Genomic DNA, 19,738 nt, shown 5'->3' with positions numbered 1-19,738 from the left:
AAGTGGTTTTAAGCCCTAATTACAATAAAGGCCTACATAAAACCACATTTGTGTCAGTACCTACTATGGGCTGTCTGGCTCGGAAAAGGCAAATTTGTCCTAAATTTACTCATTACGATAGATTACCCTACAAGGAATAAGTAAATTACATGCCAAATATATAGCGGAAATAGTGGAGATGGCGCTAAGATCTAGCAACTCCTGTTTGAAAAAGTGTTTTGTTCTCAGTCAGCTATGTGACACTCTGACCAGACTTCTCACATCTTATTTAGAGAAGAAAATCGCTTTGTCAAAACTAGGTCTGCAAAGCTACTGGTAATTTACCAAAGATAACTGAATCTTCTGTAATTTTGGTAATTAGCAGGTAATCTATGGCAATCTATGGTAACTTTGGTAATTTATACTTGAACAACCTTTAAATATATTCATGTAGAGTATTTTTATATCTGTGTCGACTTTCTGGTGGATAGGGAAAGGGAAAGTGGGATACCTAGTCAGTTGTCCAACTGAATGTATTCAACTGATGTCACAACTTCTGCCGAAGTCGGTCCCTCTTCTTGTTCGGGCGGCGTTCGGCGGTCGACATCACCGGCCTTCTAGCCATCGCCGATCCACTTTTCATTTTCCATTTGTTTTGTCTTTGTTTTACACACCTGGTTTCAATTCCCCAATTACATGTTCATTATTTAACTCTCTGTTTTCCCCATGGTTTTTGTGCGTGATTGTTTTATGTATGTTCGGTCCGTTATTGTGGGCTCGGTATTACAACATGTTATTGGAATATTTGAGTAAAGTTACTTGTGTTACTCATCTCTGCTGTCCTGCGCCTGACTCCTCTGCACCAGCTACACCCAGACCACTACAGAATCACGGAGCAAAAAAATGGAGTCAGCAGGAGCAGTCAACCCCTCTTTGGCGGCCGAGGAGCGTGTCCAGCACCATGCGACCATGTTGCAACATCTCGGCACCGCCATGGATTGCGTGCTGCAGACGACGGACCGATGGGAGACAGGAGGAGTTCTTCCAGCGCCTCCACCGGCACCACTACAACAGGCACCACTGTTCACCCCTCCTTCACCCGGTCCCAGTGGGATTCGGCTCGCGCTCCCGAGGGAGTATGATGGAACGGCTGCCGGATGCCAGGGGTTCCTACTGCAGCTGGAACTCTACATGGCGACCGTCCACCCGGCTCCTTCGGGACGTGAGAGCGTGTCCGCCCTTGTCTCCTGTCTCTCAGGGAAAGCCCTGGAATGGGCCAACGCCGTATGGGGGGAAGGAGAAGCGGTGTTGGATCATTAGGTGAACGTCTGTTCCACCTGAGGCAGGGGACGAGGAGCGCACAGGAGTTCGCCTTGGTCTTCCGGACCCTGGCCGCCAGTGCGGGAGGGAACAACAGGGCCCTGATCGATCACTACCGGTGCAGTCTGCATGAGGACGTCCGTCGGGAGTTGGCCTGCAGGGACACCACTTCCAGCATAAGGCACTCGTAGATTCCTGTTCCTGTGGATATGCCCTTCCCTGTGCATGCCCTAGATAAATGACCATTAGAGTCAGGGTTAATTAGGGAGGCCACCGCACCACTGGGCATGGTTACGCAGGAGGGTCACAAGGAGAGAATTAGTCTTTTCCTTATTGATTCTCCTGTGTTTCCCGTGGTGCTGGGCCTACCCTGGTTGGACTGTCATAACCCCACTATTTCGTGGCAACAGAAGGCTCTCAAGGGGTGGTCACAAGAGTGCTCGGGGAGGTGTTTAGGGGTTTCCGTCGGTGCTACTACGGTGGAAAGTCCAGAACAGGTCTCCACCGTGCGCATCCCCTCTGAATATGCCGATTTGGCTCTCGCCTTCTGTGAGAAGAAGGCGACTCAATTACCACCCCATCGACGGGGGGATTGTGCGATAAATCTCCTGGTAGACGCAGCACTTCCCAGGAGTCACGTGTATCCCCTGTCACAGGAGGAGACGGCGGCTATGGAAACATATGTCTCCGAATCCCTGGGGCAGGGGTACATTCGGCCCTCCACTTCACCTGCCTCCTCAAGTTTATTTTTTGTGAAGAAGAAGGATGGAGGTCTGCGCCCGTGCATTGACTATCGAGGTATCAACCAAATCACTGTGAGGTACAGCTACCCGCTGCCTCTCATAGCCAGTGCGATAGAGTCAATGCACAGGGCACGCCTCTTCACAAAATTGGATCTCAGGAGCGCTTACAACCTGGTGCGTATCCCGGGAGGGGGACGAGTGGAAGACGGCATTTAGTACCACCTCAGGGCACTATGAGTACCTTGTCATGCCGTACGGGTCGATGAATGCTCCATCAGTCTTCCAGGCCTTTGTAGACAAGATTTTCCGGGACCTGCACGGGCAGGGTGTAGTGGTGTATATCGACGACATTCTGATATACTCCGCTACACGCGCCGAGCATGTGTCCCTGGTGCGCAGGGTGCTTGGTCGACTGTTGGAGCATGACCTGTACGTCAAGGCTGAGAAATGTCTGTTCTTCCAACAGTCCGTATCCTTCCTAGGGTACCGCATTTCCACTTCAGGGGTGGAGATGGAGAGTGACCGCATTTCAGCCATGCATAATTGGCCGACTCCCACCACGGTAAAGGAAGTGCAGCGGTTTCTAGGGCTTGCCAACTTCTACCGGAGGTTTATCCGGGGCTTTGGTCAGGTAGCGGCTCCCATTACCTCACTGCTGAAGGGGAGACCGGTGCGACTGCAGTGGTCGGCTGAGGCGGACAGGGCTTTTGGTCACCTGAGGGCTCTGTTTACCTCGGCTCCCGTGCTGGCTCATCCGGATCCCTCTTTGGCGTTCATAGTGGAGGTGGATGCGTCCGAGGCTGGGATAGGAGCCGTGCTCTCTCAGCGCTCGGGTACGCCACCAAAGCTCCGCCCCTGTGCTTTCTTTTCGAAGAAGCTCAGCCCGGCGGAGTGAAACTATGATGTGGGGGACCGGGAGCTGTTGGCTGTTGTCAAGGCTCTGAAGGCGTGGAGACATTGGCTTGAGGGGGCTAAACACCCTTTTCTCATCTGGACTGACCACCGCAATCTGGAGTACATCCGGGCGGCGAGGAGACTGAACCCTCGCCAGGCAAGGTGGGCCATGTTCTTTACCCGTTTTGTTTTCACCCTGTCCGACAGACCAGGTTCCCAGAGCGCTAAGGTAGACGCACTGTCCCGGATGTATGACACAGAGGTCCATAGATCACACTCCCATACTTCTGGCCTCTTGCCTGGTGGCACCGGTGGTGTGGGAGCTGGACGCGGACATCGAGAGGGCGTTACGTACAGAGCCCACTCCCCTCCAGTGTCCAGCTGGGCGTCTGTACGTTCCGTCTGCTGTTCGCGACCGTTTGATTTATTGGGCCCACACGTCACCCTCCTCTGGTCATCCTGGCATCGGCCGGACTGTGCGCTGTCTTAGTGGGAAGTACTGGTGGTCCACCTTGGCCAAGGACATGAGGGTTTATGTTTCCTCCTGATCTGTGTGCGCCCAGTGCAAGGCCCCCAGGCACCTGCTCAGAGGGAAGTTACAGCCCTTACCCGTTCCACAACGGCCGTGGTCGCACCTATCGGTGAACTTCCTCACCGATCTTCCTCCCTCACAGGGTAACACCACGATCCTGGTCGTTGTGGATCGGTTCTCTAAGTCCTGCCGTCTCCTTCCTTTGCCCGGTCTCCCTACGGCCCTACAGACTGCCGAGGCCCTGTTAACACACGTCTTCCGGCACTACGGGGTGCCTGAGGATATAGTGTCTGATCGAGGTCCCCAGTTCACGTCAAGGGTCTGGAGGGCGTTCATGGAACGTCTGGGGGTCTCGGTCAGCCTTACCTCGGGTTTTCACCCCGAGAGTAACGGGCAGGTGGAGAGAGTAAACCAGGATGTGGGTAGGTTTCTGCGGTCTTATTGCCAGGACCGGCCGGGGGAGTGGGTGGCATTCATCCCCTGGGCAGAGATGGCCCAAAACTCGCTCCGCCTCTCCTCCACTAACCTCTCCCCCTTCCAGTGCGTACTGGGGTATCAGCCGGTTCTGGCACCTTGGCATCAGAGCCAGATCGAGGCTCCTGCGGTGGATGAGTGATTTAAGCGCTCGGAGGAGACCTGGGACGCCGCTCATGTGCACCTGCAACGGGCCGTGAGGCGTCAGAAGACGAGCGCCGACCGCCACCACAGTGAGGCCCCGGTGCGACTGGGTCTGGCTCTCGACCCGAAACCTGCCCCTCCGCCTGCCCTGCTGAAAGCTGGGCCCGCGGTTTGTGGGGCCATTCAAAGTCCTGAGGAGACTGAACGAGGTTTGCTACAGGTTACAGCTTCCCCCCGATTACCGTATTAACCCCTCGTTCCATGTGTCTCTCCTCAGGCTGGTGGTGGCTGGTCCACTCCAGGAGTCTGAGGTGCGGGAGGTTCCTCCGCCCCCTCTGGACATCGAGGGAGCCCCGGCGTATGCTGTTAGAGCCATACTGGACTCGAGGCGTCGGGCGAGGGGCCTTCAGTACCTCGTGGAGTGGGAGGGGTCCGGTCCGGAAAGAGATGCTGGGTGCCGGTGGAGGACGTTTTGGACCCTTCGTTGCTGCGGGAGTTCCACCGTCTACATCCGGATCGCCCTGCGCCTCGTCCTCCGGGTCGTCCCCGAGGTCAGTGTCGATGCGCGGGTCAAGGGGGGGGGGGGGGGGGTACTGTCACGACTTCCGCCGAAGTCGGTCCCTCTCCTTGTTCGGGCGGCGTTCGGCGGTCGACGTCACCGGCCTTCTAGCCATCGCCGATCCACTTTTCATTTTCCATTTTGTTTTGTCTGGTTTCAATTCCCCAATTACACGTTCATTATTTAACCCTCTGTTTCCCCCATGGTTTTTGTGCGTGATTGTTTTATGTATGTTCGGCATATTACGACATGTTATTGGAATATTTGAGTAAAGTTACTTGTGTTACTCATCTCTGCTGTCCTGCGCCTGAGTCCTCTGCACCAGCTACACCCAGACCACTACAACTGAAATGTGTCTTCCGCATTTAACCCAACCAGTCTGAATCAGGGAGGTGCGGCGCCTGGGGAACAGTCTAACAGGTTAGACTATATGGTTCAGCAGAAAATAGCCTAATTAATGAAAAAATTATCTAATCAACAATGCCATTATTTTCAATTAACTCTGAAACTCTTCCTACTATTAATTTTTTTTCACAGCTGCCACCAGTTTGGCAGCAAAACATTTGCATCAAAGACATATTGACAAAGTAAAATAAATACAAGTGTGTATGTAACGGGCCTCCTCCTTCTCTTCATCCGAAGAGGAGTAGCAAGGATTGCACCAACGTGCAGCGGGTTGTGAATACATAATGATACTTTAATAAACAAAACTGAAGAACACGACGAACACTTGAATAATTACAAAACAAATAAACGAATGTAGACAGACCTGGACCCGAACTTACATACAACGTGAAGAACGCATGAACCAGGAAACAGACTACATAAAACGAACGAACAAACAAAAACCGGAACAGTCCCGTGTGGCGTAACATACAGACACTGACACAGGAGACAATCACCCACAAACAAACAGTGAGAACAACCTACCTTAATATGACTCTCAATCAGAGGAAACGTCAAACACCTGCCTCTAATTGAGAGCCATACCAGGCAACCCAAAACCAACATAGAAACAGAAAACATAGACTGCCCACCCAAAACTCACGCCCTGACCATCAAACACATACAAAACAACAGAAAACAGGTCAGGAACGTGACAGAACCCCCCCCCTCAAGGTGCGAACTCCGGGCGCACCCCTAAAACTCAAGGGGAGGGTCTGGGTGGGCATCTGTCCGCGGTGGCGGCTCCGGCGGTGGACGAGGACACCACTCCACCATTGTCTTTGTCCCCCTCCTTAGCGTCCTTTGAGTGGCGACCCTCGCCCCCGACCATGGTCCAGGAACCTTCACTAAGGCCCCTCCTACATAGAGGAGACAGCTCAGGACAGAGAGGTAGCTCAGGACAGAGAGGTAGCTCAGGACAGAGAGGTAGCTCCGGACAGAGAGGTAGCTCCGGACAGAGAGGTAGCTCCGGACAGAGGGATAGCTTAGGACAGAGGGACAACTCTGTACTAATGGCAGCTCCGGACTGGGTGGCAGCTCCGGACTGGGTGGCAGCTCCGGACTGGGTGGCAGCTCCGGACTGGGTGGCAGCTCCGGACTGAGTGGCAGCTCCGGACTGAGTGGCAGCTCCGGACTGAGTGGCAGCTCCGGACTGAGTGGCAGCTCCGGACTGTAGGGCAGCTCCGGACTGTAGGGCAGCTCATGACTGTAGGGCAGCTCATGACTGTAGGGCAGCTCATGACTGTAGGGCAGCTCATGACTGTAGGGCAGCTCATGACTGTAGGGCAGCTCCTGACTGGCTGGCGGCTCTGGCAGCTCCTGACTGGATGGCGGCTCTGGCGGCTCCTGACTGGCTGGCGGCTCTGGCGGCTCCTGACTGGCTGGCGGCTCTGGCGGCTCCTGACTGGCTGGCGGCTCTGGCGGCTCCTGACTGACGGACGGCTCTCGCGGCTCCTGACTGACGGACGGCTCTAATGGCTCGGGACAGACGGGCGGCTCTAATGGCTCGTGGCAGACGGATGGCTCAGAAGGCGCTGGGCAGACGGATGGCTCAGAAGGCGCTGGGCAGACGGATGGCTCAGACGGCGCTGGGCAGACAGATGGCTCAGACGGCGCTGGGCAGACAGATGGCTCAGATGGCTCAGACGGAGCTGGGCAGACAGGCAGTGCAGAAGGCGTTGGGCAGACGGCCGACTCTGCCCTGCTGAGGCGCACAGTAGGCCTGGTGCGTGGTGCCGGAACTGGAGGTACCGGGATGACGGCACGCACTTCAAGGCTAGTGCGGGGAGCAGGGACAGGGCACACTGACCTCTCGAAGCGCACTATAGGCCTGGTGCGTGGTACCGGAACTGGAGGTACCGGGCTGAGGGCACGCACCTCAGGGCGAGTGCGGGGAGAAGGAACAGTGCGTACAGGGCTCTGGAGACACACAGGTGGCTTAGTGCGTGGTGCCGGAACTGGAGGCACTGGGCTGGAGACACGCACCATAGGGAGAGTGCGTGAAGGAGGAACAGGGCTCTGGAAACGCACCGGATGCCTGGTGCGTGGTGTAGGCACTGGTGGTACTGGGCTGGGGCGGGGAGATAGCGCCGGAAATACCGGACCGTGTAGGCGTAGGCGTACTGGCTCCCTTGAGCACTGAACCTGCCCAACCTTACCTGGTTGTATGCTCCCCGTCGCCTGACCAGTGCGGGGAGGTGGAATAACCCGCACCGGGCTATGTAGGCGAACCGGGGACACCATGCGTAAGGCTGGTGCCATGTAAGCCGGCCCAAGGAGACGTACTGGTGGCCAGATATGTAGAGCCGGCTTCATGGCACTTGGCTCAATGCTTCATCTAGCCCTACCAGTGCGGGGAGGTGGAATAACCCGCACCGGGCTATGCACACGTACAGGAGACACCGTGCGCTCTACTGCGTAACACGGTGTCTGCCCGTACTCCCGCTCTCCACGGTTAGCCTGGGAAGTGGGCGCAGGTCTCCTACCTGCCCTAGACCCACTACCTCTTAGCCCCCGCCCAAGAAATTTTTGGGTTGTACTTGCGGGCTTTTCGGGCTTCCGTGCTAGACGCGTCCCCTCATAACGCCGGTTCCTCTCTCCGGTTTCCTCCGCTCTCCGAGCTGCCTCCAGCTGTTCCCATGGGCGGCGATTCACCTCAACTTTAGCCCATGGTCCTTTTCCTTCCATGATTTCCTCCCAAGACCATAAATCCTGCTTCGTGCGCTGTCCGTTAACCCGCTGCTTGATCTGGGTTTGGTGGGTGATTCTGTAACGGGCCTCCTCCTTCTCTTCATCCGAAGAGGAGTAGCAAGGATTGGACCAACGTGCAGCGGGTTGTGAATACATAATGATACTTTAATAAACAAAACTGAAGAACACGACGAACACTTGAATAATTACAAAACAAATAAACGAATGTAGACAGACCTGGACCCGAACTTACATACAACGTGAAGAACGCATGAACCAGGAAACAGACTACATAAAACGAACGAACAAACAAAAACCGGAACAGTCCCGTGTGGCGTAACATACAGACACTGACACAGGAGACAATCACCCACAAACAAACAGTGAGAACAACCTACCTTAATATGACTCTCAATCAGAGGAAACGTCAAACACCTGCCTCTAATTGAGAGCCATACCAGGCAACCCAAAACCAACATAGAAACAGAAAACATAGACTGCCCACCCAAAACTCACGCCCTGACCATCAAACACATACAAAACAACAGAAAACAGGTCAGGAACGTGACAGTGTAAAACATTTTTTAAGGATATTTCATGCTGAAACGCTTATATTAAACATTAGTGGTTTTCACTAAGTTGATGGTTTATGCAGTGCCTTAAAGTATTCACACACCTTGACTTTTTCCACATTTTGTTGTGTTACAGCCTGAATTTAAATTGAGATTTTGTGTCACTGGCCTACACACAATACCCCATAATGTCAAAGTGGAAATATGTTTGTAGAAATTTTTACAAATTAATTAAAAATGAAAAGCTGAAATGACTTGAGTCAATAAGTATTCAACCCTTTTGTTATGGCAAGAATAAATAAGTCATTGTAAATAAGAATTTGTTCTTAACTGACTTGCCTAGTTTAAATAAAGCTTACATTTAAAAAATGTAAAAGTTCAGGAGTAAATATTTGCTTAATTAGTCACACAATAAGTTGCATGGACTCACTGTGTGCATGATTTTTCAATGACTACCTCATCTCTGTACCCCACACATAAGGTCCCTCAGTCGAGTAGTGAGTTTCAAACACAGATTCAACCATAAGACTAGGGCAGTTTTCCAATGCCTCACAAAGAAGGGCACCTATTGGTAGATGGGTAAAAAAAAACGACATTGAATAACCGTTTGAGCATGGTGAAGTTATTAATTACACTTTGGATGGTGTATCAATACACCCAGTCACTACAAAGATACAGGCGTCCTTCCTAGCTCAGTTGCCGGAAAGGAAGGAAACCGCTCAGGGGTTTCACAATGAAGCCAATGGTGACTAAAACAGATAAAGACCTTAATGGCTGTGAGGATGGATCAACAACATTAGAGTTACTCCACAATGCTAACTTAAACGACAGTGAAAAAGGTGAAAAGAAGGAAGCCTGTACAAAATACAAAATATTTCAAAACATGCATCCTGTTTGCAATAAGGCACTAAAGTAAAACTACAAAAAATGTGGCAAATAAATCAACTTAATTTCCTGAATACAAAGCGTTATGTTTGGGGCAAATCCTACACAACACATCAGTGAGTACCGCTCTTCATATTTTCTGCATCGTGTTATGGGTATGCTTGTCATCGGCAAGGACTAGGGAGTTTTTTAGGATAAAATAAACGGAATAGAGCTAAGCACAGGCAAAATCCAAGAGGAAAACCTGGTTCAGTCTGCTTTCCAACAGACACTGGGAAACAAATTCACCTTTCAGAAGGACAATAAGCTAAAACACAACGCCAAATATATACTAGAGTTACTTTCCAAGACTACATTGAATGTTCCTTAGTGGCCTAGTTACAGTTTTGTCTTAAATCGGCTTGAAAATCTATGGAAAGACTTGAAGATTGCTGTCTAGCAATTATCAACAACCAACTTGACAGATCTTGAAGAATTTTAAAAAGAATATTGTACAAATATTGTACAATTCAGGTGTGCAAAGCTCTTAGAGACTTGCCCAGAAAGACTCACAGCAGTAATCGCTGCCAAAGGTGATTCTACAAAGTATTGACTCAGGGGTGTGAATACTTATGTAAATTAGACATTTCTGTATTTCATTTTCAATAAATTTGCTAACATTTCTAAAAACTTTGTCATTATGGGGTCTGTGTCTATTAAATACAATCCCTTTTTAATTCAGGTTGTAACAAAACCAAGTGTGGAATAAGTCAAGGGGTATGAATACTTTCTGAAGGCACTGTATTTCGGATAACATTTTCCAGCTTTGTCATTTTATTTAGATAGTTACAGATGCCTGTGATAATCCGAAATAGCCAAAAAGGCCACTAGATGTTATTTCAGAAAATTCCAAAACAACTTTGAAAGTTATCAAAATCTGGTAGTTTACTGGTAAACTGAGACATTTTCCAATATTATACCCTCCTTTTGCAATCCTAGTCAAAACACCGATTAAAGTACATCAGTGGGGTCATTACTATTTGTGTGTGTGTGTGTGTGTGTGTGTGTGCGTGCGTGCATATGGGTTGAAGTAGAAAAAGGGGTCTATTTTGTCCAAACAAGTCAAACATCTTATCAATATCAACAATGAGCTCTGAAGCAGTCCTGTTATGAATATTTAACAAGGGAGATTAAAACTACCAATGTACTGAGAAGACAGTAACCAGTGGCTACCAGGAAGACTTCAATGTTACTATGAATCATAGCTCTTTAACACAGAGCTGTAAATCAATAACCTATCAATAAGCTCTTTGCACTGACCGCTGTCAAGTGTATCAGAAAATCACACAACACGGAGAGCGAGGTTGTGAACCCTGACCTCTCAGCAACAAACTCCAACATGCTCCTGAAGAGGGGCACAATAACCAGGAAGCTCTGAGTAGATTTGCACACGTCTGTTTCCATGAGATTCCTAGTATTTGCCCACTTTGGATGATTTACAACCAGAAATTGGCCTGGCGGCTTGCTAACAAGGGGTCTTGTTGATCAGATTGATGAGGTGCTCCTGTTCTGAGGAGGTGATTTGTAACCTGTTTATAGCATCCAGCAAGTCTAGGAGAGAGTGTTTTCAAGAACTTCATTATTGACAAAATCATGCCAAAATATAGCCAAATAGGCCAGTAGCTGTATATCGTTTAGCTTTCTGTGCAGTCTAAGGAAAATGTACATTCAAGTTGCTGTTTGGTCCACTTTCTTGACTTTCGTAATTCATAATCTTATATAACATACAATACAAGGGGACCCAAACAAAAGAAGCATGCATGACTGATTGATGGAGAAACTGTAAAGATACACACTGATTTGAAGAAGAAATCTTATGATCATACACTCTTAGAAAAAAAGGTGCTACCTGGAACATAAAAAGGCTATTTGGCTGTCCCCATAGGAGAAACCTTTGAGGAACCATTTTTGGTTCCAGGTAGAACGCAATCCACAGAGGGTTCAACATGGAAACCAAAAGGGGTTCTCCTATGGGTACAGCCGAAGAAGTGTAGGACAGTTGGAAAAGAAATGAGACACAGTGTGGACAGAAGGGGACTATAGGGTTTTCTTCCTCATAACCACTGATTTACTAGTTCAGATGACAAGATTTGAAGGGAGAACAAGATGCTATCCCTCTGAGAGAAGAACTGTCTTGTGGTTTTGTTTCGACTGCGACACAGTAAATCATGCATTGTGTTCTCGATTGCAGCCCTATCTGGAGGGAGCAGTTGGCAGCTGGGGGTTCGGTCAGATTTGGCTTGTTGTTCCCATTGGGCTGTGGTTGAATGAGGGGAGGCAGTGGGTGAAGTTAAAGTAAGGTTTGTGTGTGTGTGTGTGTGTGTGTGTGTGTGTGTGTGTGTGTGTGTGTGTGTGTGTGTGTGTGTGTGTGTGTGTGTGTGTGTGTGTGTGTGTGTGTGTGTGTGTGTGTGTGTGTGTGTGTGTGTGTGTGTGTGTGTGTGTGTGTGTGTGTGTGTGTGTGTGTGTGTGTGTGTGTGTGTGTGTTTCCTTAGCGCTTCACGTTTGTGTGGTTTGCGTGAGTGGGCCAGAGGAACTTGTGAGGTGATTAGATAGCGGTGTGGTTTTTATAGAGATGTCTCAACACTGATGGAGGCTCCACAACAGACTCCACTCTTACTGGATTCCAACCCCCATGATCTGCCTCTGACTGCTTGATGTACATAGGGGAGACTATTTTGATACACTGTGTAGCTTAATATTCTATGGTAAATTTGACAAGAATCCAAACATGCTTGAGTCACATGAGCTACATAATGGACTGTGGAGGCTCACAGTCCACTGAGCTGTTGATAATGTCTGAGAAAACCTGCTCGGCTTTATAAAAGCCACAGATACATAAGATTAGTCTATCAGTGGTATGCTTATTTTGGTACCTTTATTTAACGAGGCAAGTCCGTTAAGAACAAATTCTTATTTACAATGACGGCCTACCCTAACCTGGACCAGACTGGGCCAATTGTGCGCAGCCTTATAGGACTCCTAATCAAGGTCGGTTGTGATACAGCCTGGAATCTAACCTGGGTCTGTAGTGACGCCTCTAGCACTGAGATGCAGTTCCTTAGACTGCTGCGCCACTCAAGAGCTTATCAGACCTTACTTTAAAGTAATTTGCCTTGTTGCAAAAGGTGACCCATCACTTTAGAGTGGAATGCAGTCAAGAAGATTCAGTTTAAACTTTCAGGGCTGGTTTCCCAGACCTAGTTTAAGCCTAGTCCTGGATTTAATAGCACTTTCAATGGAGAATCTCCATTTAGCACAATTTTTTAAGTCCAGGAGTAGCAGACTTAATCGGGGTCTGGAAAGCAACCCTCAAATAACTAACATATTGCACAGCCATGTTTTTTGAACTGCTGAGTTGTCTTCTGAAAGATTCACAGGGACTTTGTGGTGTTTAAGCGACAGCATTGCACAGGTAAAATACTATATATACTTTCCAGGAACAGCAGTCACATACTTTCTCTCTGCGCACATATGGTTTCAAGAACATTAGCTTGAGCTGCAGATATAGACTGGTGGTTCAGAGACAGCAAGTCAAAGCCCACGTTTATTTCTATAGCATGTTTGAGAAAGTTGAAAGAAAAAAACCACAAGCTGTTATCACAGCGACTCTTTGCAGCTATTTCAATCACATATTTGGCTGAGAGACTGTAGCGTTTACCACCAGGGTCTCTGGATGGTGAGAAAAGGAGAGAGAGAAAAAAAGCATGACTGACGAGATGATGACCTGCCGCAGCATTGATAGCGCCTGCTCTGCACTGTGTTTGGTTTCCTGTTCTGGCTCTGAGTTTACACTCTCCAATTCCTTCAGCTCTGCTCAGATAGATATCACTCTGCAATACTGCACAAGGTCAGTCTGCTTTGCCTTTACCTAAATGCAGTGTGATTGTGATTGACTGCTCAAAAGGATGCAAAGATATTTGCACCCCTTTTCATTTTTTTAATAGCTTATACGGTCGTTATTATAGACAAGACAGAGTGTTGGGCTTGATGCACTTGATGCTCTTAGTCTGCTTGATGCTCTTAGTGCCTCAGACACCATATTAAGTCTGTACAGTACTGTGCATGTCAAGCTATTTGTCTAATCAGTCTCATTCTCAAGACCCTAAAGGGCACATAAAGGTGCATCCTCCACTGAGGTCCCATGGAAATGGGATTTTTCCCTCCAGATATCTTGATGCAGATCAAAACTTCAGGGAACATAAACTCAAAAGATTATACAGATTTCACAGACCCAGGTTCAAATAGTATTTGATTTGTTATCTTTCAAATCCTCTGAGTGTTTGATTGAGTCTGTCTGATGGAGTCCCAGATGGGAGAGGTTTGCACTTGGGTCTATTGCATTGGTTCAATTTTACCAGGCAAGCTCAATCAAGCCAACTCAATTATTTGAACCCAGATCTGATATCAAATCCATAAAGAGAAACAATGAAGGCCACTATGCCCTGCCCTGTGTGTAAGAGTAGGCATGTGTGCATCAAGTGACAGTACGTCTGGCTTTCAGGTTGGAGGCCTTCTATTCCAGTGAACTCCATCCAGTGACAGTCTGTCTGGTTTTAAGGGTGGAGGCCCTCTATTCCAGTGAATGGAAGATAGCCTAGTGGTTAAAGCGTTGGGCCAGTCACCAAAAAGATACTGGATCGAATCTTCGAGCTGACAAGGTAAAAATCTGTTGTTCTGCCCCTGAACAAGGCAGTTAACCCACGGTTCACCGGCTGTCATTGTAAATAATAATTTGTTATTTACTGACTTGCCTAGTTAAATAAAGGTTACATTTAAACAATAAATGAAAAACCCCATCCAGTGACAGTCTGTCTGACTTTCAGGGTGGAGGCCCTCTATTCCAGTGAACTCCATCCAGTGACAGTCTGTCTGACTTTCAGGGTGGAGGCCCTCTATTCCAGTGAACTCCATCCAGTGACAGTCCGTCTGGCTTTAAGGGTGGAGGCCCTCTATTCCAGTGAACTCCATCCAGTGACAGTCCGTCTGGCTTTAAGGGTGGAGGCCCTCTATTCCAGTGAACTCCATCCAGTGACAGTCCGTCTGGCTTTAAGGGTGGAGGCCCTCTATTCCAGTGAACTCCATCCAGTGACAGTCTGTCTGGCTTTAAGGGTGGAGGCCCTCTATTCCAGTGAACTCCATCCAGTGACAGTCCGTCTGGCTTTAAGGGTGGAGGCCCTCTATTCCAGTGAACTCCATCCAGTGACAGTCCGTCTGGCTTTAAGGGTGGAGGCCCTCTATTCCAGTGAACTTCCACCTGCAGGAAAGTGAAAACCAGGAGAGAAGACAACAATGGGCTATTCATGTCAGTCAAGATGCCTGGTCAGTTCAATACACAAATAGTTCAGATAATGAATGGTTACGAGATCCATTTAAAGGAATGTTTAGGATCTTTCTGAAATTACACAGCTTCTGTGTGGGCATTGGCACTGTCACGACTAAGGATAAGTCTAGCCAGCCCATAACCCATAGGTCTAATATTGGAAACATCATTACAAACTCACAGCCCTACCTTGAGCTGTAAATAGACAGAGTAAAATTGGGATATGAAAAAGCTGCTTTGGAACATGAGTTGTCTGTGGGATTTTTTTTGTTATGATTCATTGGGTGTTGTGTTATTAATGTTTGAGGAGGTATAACTTTGTTATAACATCAAATCAAATTGGTTGAAGTCATTTCATATGACTTGATTGTCAAACAAGGTAGAACAATTGAAATAGGCGTACAAATGATAAGAATAGCCCTTTATGTCATTAGCGATCAGGCCTAATCACTGTCTATTTACTGAAAGTTGTGCAAAAAAAATCTGAAGTTCAGGAAGTTGTCAGCTGTTTAAAGGTCATGACAGCCGCACAGCCGCTGTGTTCAGATGAGAGAGGAGGGACGCTGCAAGTTGCGCCTATTACGCATGTGGACACCGTGTACGGGTAGGTCTCAATGCATTAGACTGAAATAACAAAAATTGTAACTGAAACAGTTTTGTTTCTTGACAATTTTAATAATGTAGACTAAATGTTAATGCTTCTATGTGTGGTTGATAGAGTGTCAAATGTTTTAAGGTAAAGAATTAAATACTTTTTTGGGGGGGGAAATACTTCAGATGTCAAGTGATTTATCAATTACTTACAGTTGCAATGTGTTGGAGGTGTTAGTTGTTAATCAAAAGGCTCTGTAAAAAAATAATAAGCACGGGTAAGCAACTTTGGCTATGAGTATCGAGCATGTGTTCCAACTTTGCTTATCTCAAGTTGTACTTGCAGGTTCAACTAACAACGTTCTTTCCCACACCATCCAGAAATCGATATCACTTTGCTTTCAGACAACTTCGAACACCAACCTTGAACACGAAAATCCTCGCAATGATTTAATTTGAAGCTTAGTGATTTCTGGAATAGGCTAAATGACAGCATCTCAGTTCACTCCAACTTTTTTAAATCAAAGGCGAGCCTACCCCTGGGCACAGACGTCTATTCGACGTCTATTCAACGTTGGTTCAACGTAATTTCATTGAAATGACCTGGAAACAAGGTTGATTAAACCAGTGTGCCCAGTGGGTACTGATACAATAATAGAGCCTTGACATGCTTTTGCATTACGCATTTGGATAAGATACATTTGGAAGAAGTTATTGGGTCTATACAGGTTAATTAACCAGCATGTTAACTGACGGCGGGTCAGTAAGGGATACCTCAGGTCCGCACTTGGAGACGGTTGCATGGAGAGGGCTAGTCACCTTGCCGTGCATGCGTCATTAATGGGATATCATTGCCGGTGGGTGAGCTCTGAGAAGGTACCGCAGGATCCGTTTACATTGACATGGGCCTAGTTGCATAAGCCATTAATGAAGGGAGGGTTACGACTTTAAATCGACAAATATTCTAAAGACTCCACATCATAATCAAAGAAATTCCAATAAGATTATGTCCATTTAAACCCAATGCACACACGTTAAAACCAATCACTGTAACAAATTATATTCTGTCATCTGATTCTGAACAAACTCAAATATTACCTGTCATGAAAGGAAACAACTACTATGGCCTCTTAATGACCTTTTTGAAATATGATAAGTTGTGGTATTCAATCACACACTCCGTAGACCGTGGAGGGCAGTAGTTCCTCTGGCCACCTGTCTCACAACACCTGGTGAACGCGCAGGTGCCTTTGGGCAATGCGCATGCTTCATCTCCTGCCAAAAAATCCCTATGCTGGATGAACCTGTCAACCAATGGTATTCAAATCTTTCCAGAGATAAAATAGGTCCGTGTGGACGAAGAGGATTTCATCACAAGTGCCCAGGGATCTTGACAGTCACACAGCAGAGAATAACCATGCCGAGGTCATTTTTGGTGAAGAGTAAACGAGCACATAGCTACCACCAACCACGATACCTGGATGATGACTACATTAGAATGGATACTATTTTAGCCCATATATGCGCAGGTATGTCTATATGTGATACTGGTCTCAATGTATGTCATGCCTAGGCCTGGACTTAATTGTAATACATTATGCACGTTACACACAAGTCTGTTTGGATATGGATACGATTCAAATTTCTCTAAATACGCGTGGAATGTTTTATGTTTACTTTTTAGAATTCACAAATAAAATATAAAACTGTGACGAATATTATGAGCTTGAATTAAGTGCCAGTCCTTGCTCTCTTTCTCTATGGCTATAGAAAGCAAATTGCAGGTTGAGTTTGAGGGGAACTGTGACGCGCAGGTTGCTCCTAACCTCTCCCCCGAATCCCGTCTGGTGCACACGGCTGACCACTCCCCCATCTACCCGCTGAGCTGCGAGGGCAGCGTGTGCGACCGCTTCTCGGACTATGACGACTACTGGCGCCCTCCATCTCCATCTGCATCACCAGGTTTGTGTTTATAGTTTGTTGTGATGTCATCATTACGCATATGCGCACTGCATCTCCAAACATGGTTATTTGAGGCTGTCCCTCTGCTTTTCATATTTTAGCACTTTTATCCTTCAATATAGGTTACCAGAATATTAAAGGGTGTATTATTTAATAACTATTACCTATTTTTGTAAATAGTATTTGGAAACGTGACGACTCATAGTCCAAATGTTTTCCAGATTCGGAACAATGTTTCACTCCGTCAGCAGACGACGCTCACCCTTTCGCCATTCCATTTCGCCCTTACCCATGGATTACCTACTCTGGCTCCGAGCTCAGGCACCTTGTGCAGCGAACATATCAACACAATCTCCCCACAACCCTGGAGCCCGACATACAGATGGGCCTCTATGGATCCGAGGATGGTGCCACCAACTCCCTCATTTACGCACAGAGGGGCCCACACACTGGATTTTACAGGGACTTTGGGTCTACGGTGTTCCCTACCTATAGAATGCGGGACGCCGACCAGTTATATTCGGACCTCAAGCTGAAGACCAAGGCCTCTGAAATCAAGTCTGAATCCGATCTCATCTGTTCCCGTCTAGAACCAAGTGGATCGTACAAGTGCATCAAGTGTTGCAAGGTGGACCACACTCCTCTATCACAACGTATGGCAACGATAAACAATTGTTCGGTTTCAATTGGGTGATTGTCACTTATTAACACATAATAACATCTCTTTCATCCTTTCCTAAAGGTATTCTCGACGCCGCACGGGTTAGAGGTTCACGTTCGTCGGTCGCATAGCGGAACTCGCCCCTTTGCCTGTGGATTGTGTGGGAAAACGTTTGGGCACGCAGTGAGCCTCGAACAACACAAGGGCGTTCACTCACAGGTAAGGCCCAAATGCCTATGTCACTTAATATTTGGACCTTTAGGCCTACTTTCTCCTATGCCTATTGGGATTCAATACCACGTGTTATGCATGCGTAAACGACAAACGCAATGGATGAAATAAAAAGGTGCATGTCACATGCACTCACATCTTACCTGGTTCACAGGAGAGGAGCTTCAACTGTAAAATATGTGACAAAAGCTTCAAGCGCTCATCCACGCTGTCCACGCACTTGCTTATCCACTCCGACACGCGGCCCTACCCTTGTCAGTACTGCGGGAAGAGATTCCATCAGAAGTCCGACATGAAGAAACACACCTTTATCCACACAGGTGAGAGATCCCGCATCCACCACAAAAGATAAGTTAATGATTTTAAAATATTATATAAAATATTTTACAAACGCCTGTTATTTGAAAGTGTCAACCAAACAAAAATAAACTTTTCCCTCTGGGTCAGTTCAATTAAATTACGTTAAACCAACGTGGAATAGACCTTGAATTGACGTCGGTGCCCAGTGGGTATGCATATTATGCTTCTAAAAGTCAGACAATTAGGCACGAGAACAATCACAGCAGATATGGAGAGCTCAAAATGACACTTTCATAATGCAACTTGTTTACATTATCAGGTGAGAAGCCGCACAAGTGCCAGGTATGCGGGAAGGCCTTCAGTCAGAGCTCCAACCTCATCACGCACAGCCGCAAGCACACAGGCTTCAAACCGTTCGGCTGCGACCTCTGCGGCAAAGGATTCCAAAGGAAAGTGGATCTGAGGAGGCACAAGGAAACACAACATGGATTGAAATGAAAAACTGTCAACACCGAAAAACTGTGCTGGAGAATTGTATTATTTTAATACATGTAGCGTAAATATGTCCCTTTCAAAATACGTTTATGTTATTCTATCATTGCTTGGCTATATGCCTAATTGTTTTCATTCTTCATATTCTTGTTTTGAAAATTAAACATGTATTTATTAAATAGGCCTATAGATTTTCATTAGCTACAGGCCAAATTCTGAATATCATTTCACACAACACAAAAATACAGGATTTAAAAGTTTTGGTTGTGATCCACAAGGATTGTATTTGCGCATAATTCGTTTTAGCCTAGCCTATTTGTTTTCTTCTCGAGAAGAAACCGGCTAGTTAACTTCTATATGCTATAGCTTAGTAGTCTATTTATCGGAACATTTTAATATTAATGCCTGTTTAATTAATTAACGCCTTTAATTATCCAACACGGTCGCTTTATAATCTGCTGTGTATACAGAATCCATGGTGAGGAAAGGAGAATTTATGCTCCTTTGTCTGAATATGCATTTTAAATGTTCCCTTGTCTTTTGTAAAAAACAATGATAGGCTAATAAGTGAAGACATCTAAACCAAACATGTTCAAATATATATATATATAATAATAATAATAATAGTCCTTCATCCAAAATTGTTGTCAGTGAATTTAATTGTTGTCAGTGAAGTGAGTGAATTGATACAGTAGGTTGAATTCGGAATGGGAAGAGTAATCGGGCAAACTTCAGTTTCCTGTAACCTCTTCAGACATCTCTCCAAAATGTTTCATAATCACGCACAAACACACATTTTATCACAGAAGGCAGCACACCCATTTGTGCACACTGAGTCAAAACCCTATTTTCAGTTCTCATTTGGTAGACAGCAGGTTAGATAAACTGGGACACCATTATTACAG

General features: G+C 47.0%; 1 protein-coding gene across 1 annotated transcript; it reads left to right on the top strand.

The window, feature by feature from the left end:
• The first annotated feature begins 15,003 nt into the window (after positions 1-15,003).
• On the top strand, positions 15,004-19,012 carry LOC139560484 (zinc finger protein Gfi-1-like). The gene is made up of 7 exons (XM_071377304.1): positions 15,004-15,200; positions 16,523-16,716; positions 16,958-17,149; positions 17,371-17,777; positions 17,892-18,029; positions 18,196-18,361; positions 18,661-19,012. Exons 1-7 carry the CDS (start codon positions 15,115-15,117, stop codon positions 18,837-18,839), a joined length of 1,362 nt encoding a protein of 453 aa, XP_071233405.1. The 5' UTR covers positions 15,004-15,114; the 3' UTR covers positions 18,840-19,012.
• Positions 19,013-19,738: the final 726 nt, after the last annotated feature.

This window comes from Salvelinus alpinus, chromosome 30, assembly GCF_045679555.1.
Source record: "Salvelinus alpinus chromosome 30, SLU_Salpinus.1, whole genome shotgun sequence".
NCBI lineage: Eukaryota > Metazoa > Chordata > Actinopteri > Salmoniformes > Salmonidae > Salvelinus > Salvelinus alpinus.
This window is presented reverse-complemented; position numbering and strand designations above follow the sequence as displayed.

Coding starts and splice junctions, on each gene's coding strand:
- LOC139560484 (XM_071377304.1), top strand. CDS start 15,115: ATGACAGCCGCACAGCCGCTGTGTTCAGATGAGAGAGGAGGGACGCTG. Junction 17,150..17,370: donor ATCTCCATCTGCATCACCAG/GTTTGTGTTTAT, acceptor AATGTTTTCCAG/ATTCGGAACAATGTTTCACT. Junction 18,030..18,195: donor ACAAGGGCGTTCACTCACAG/GTAAGGCCCAAA, acceptor CCTGGTTCACAG/GAGAGGAGCTTCAACTGTAA.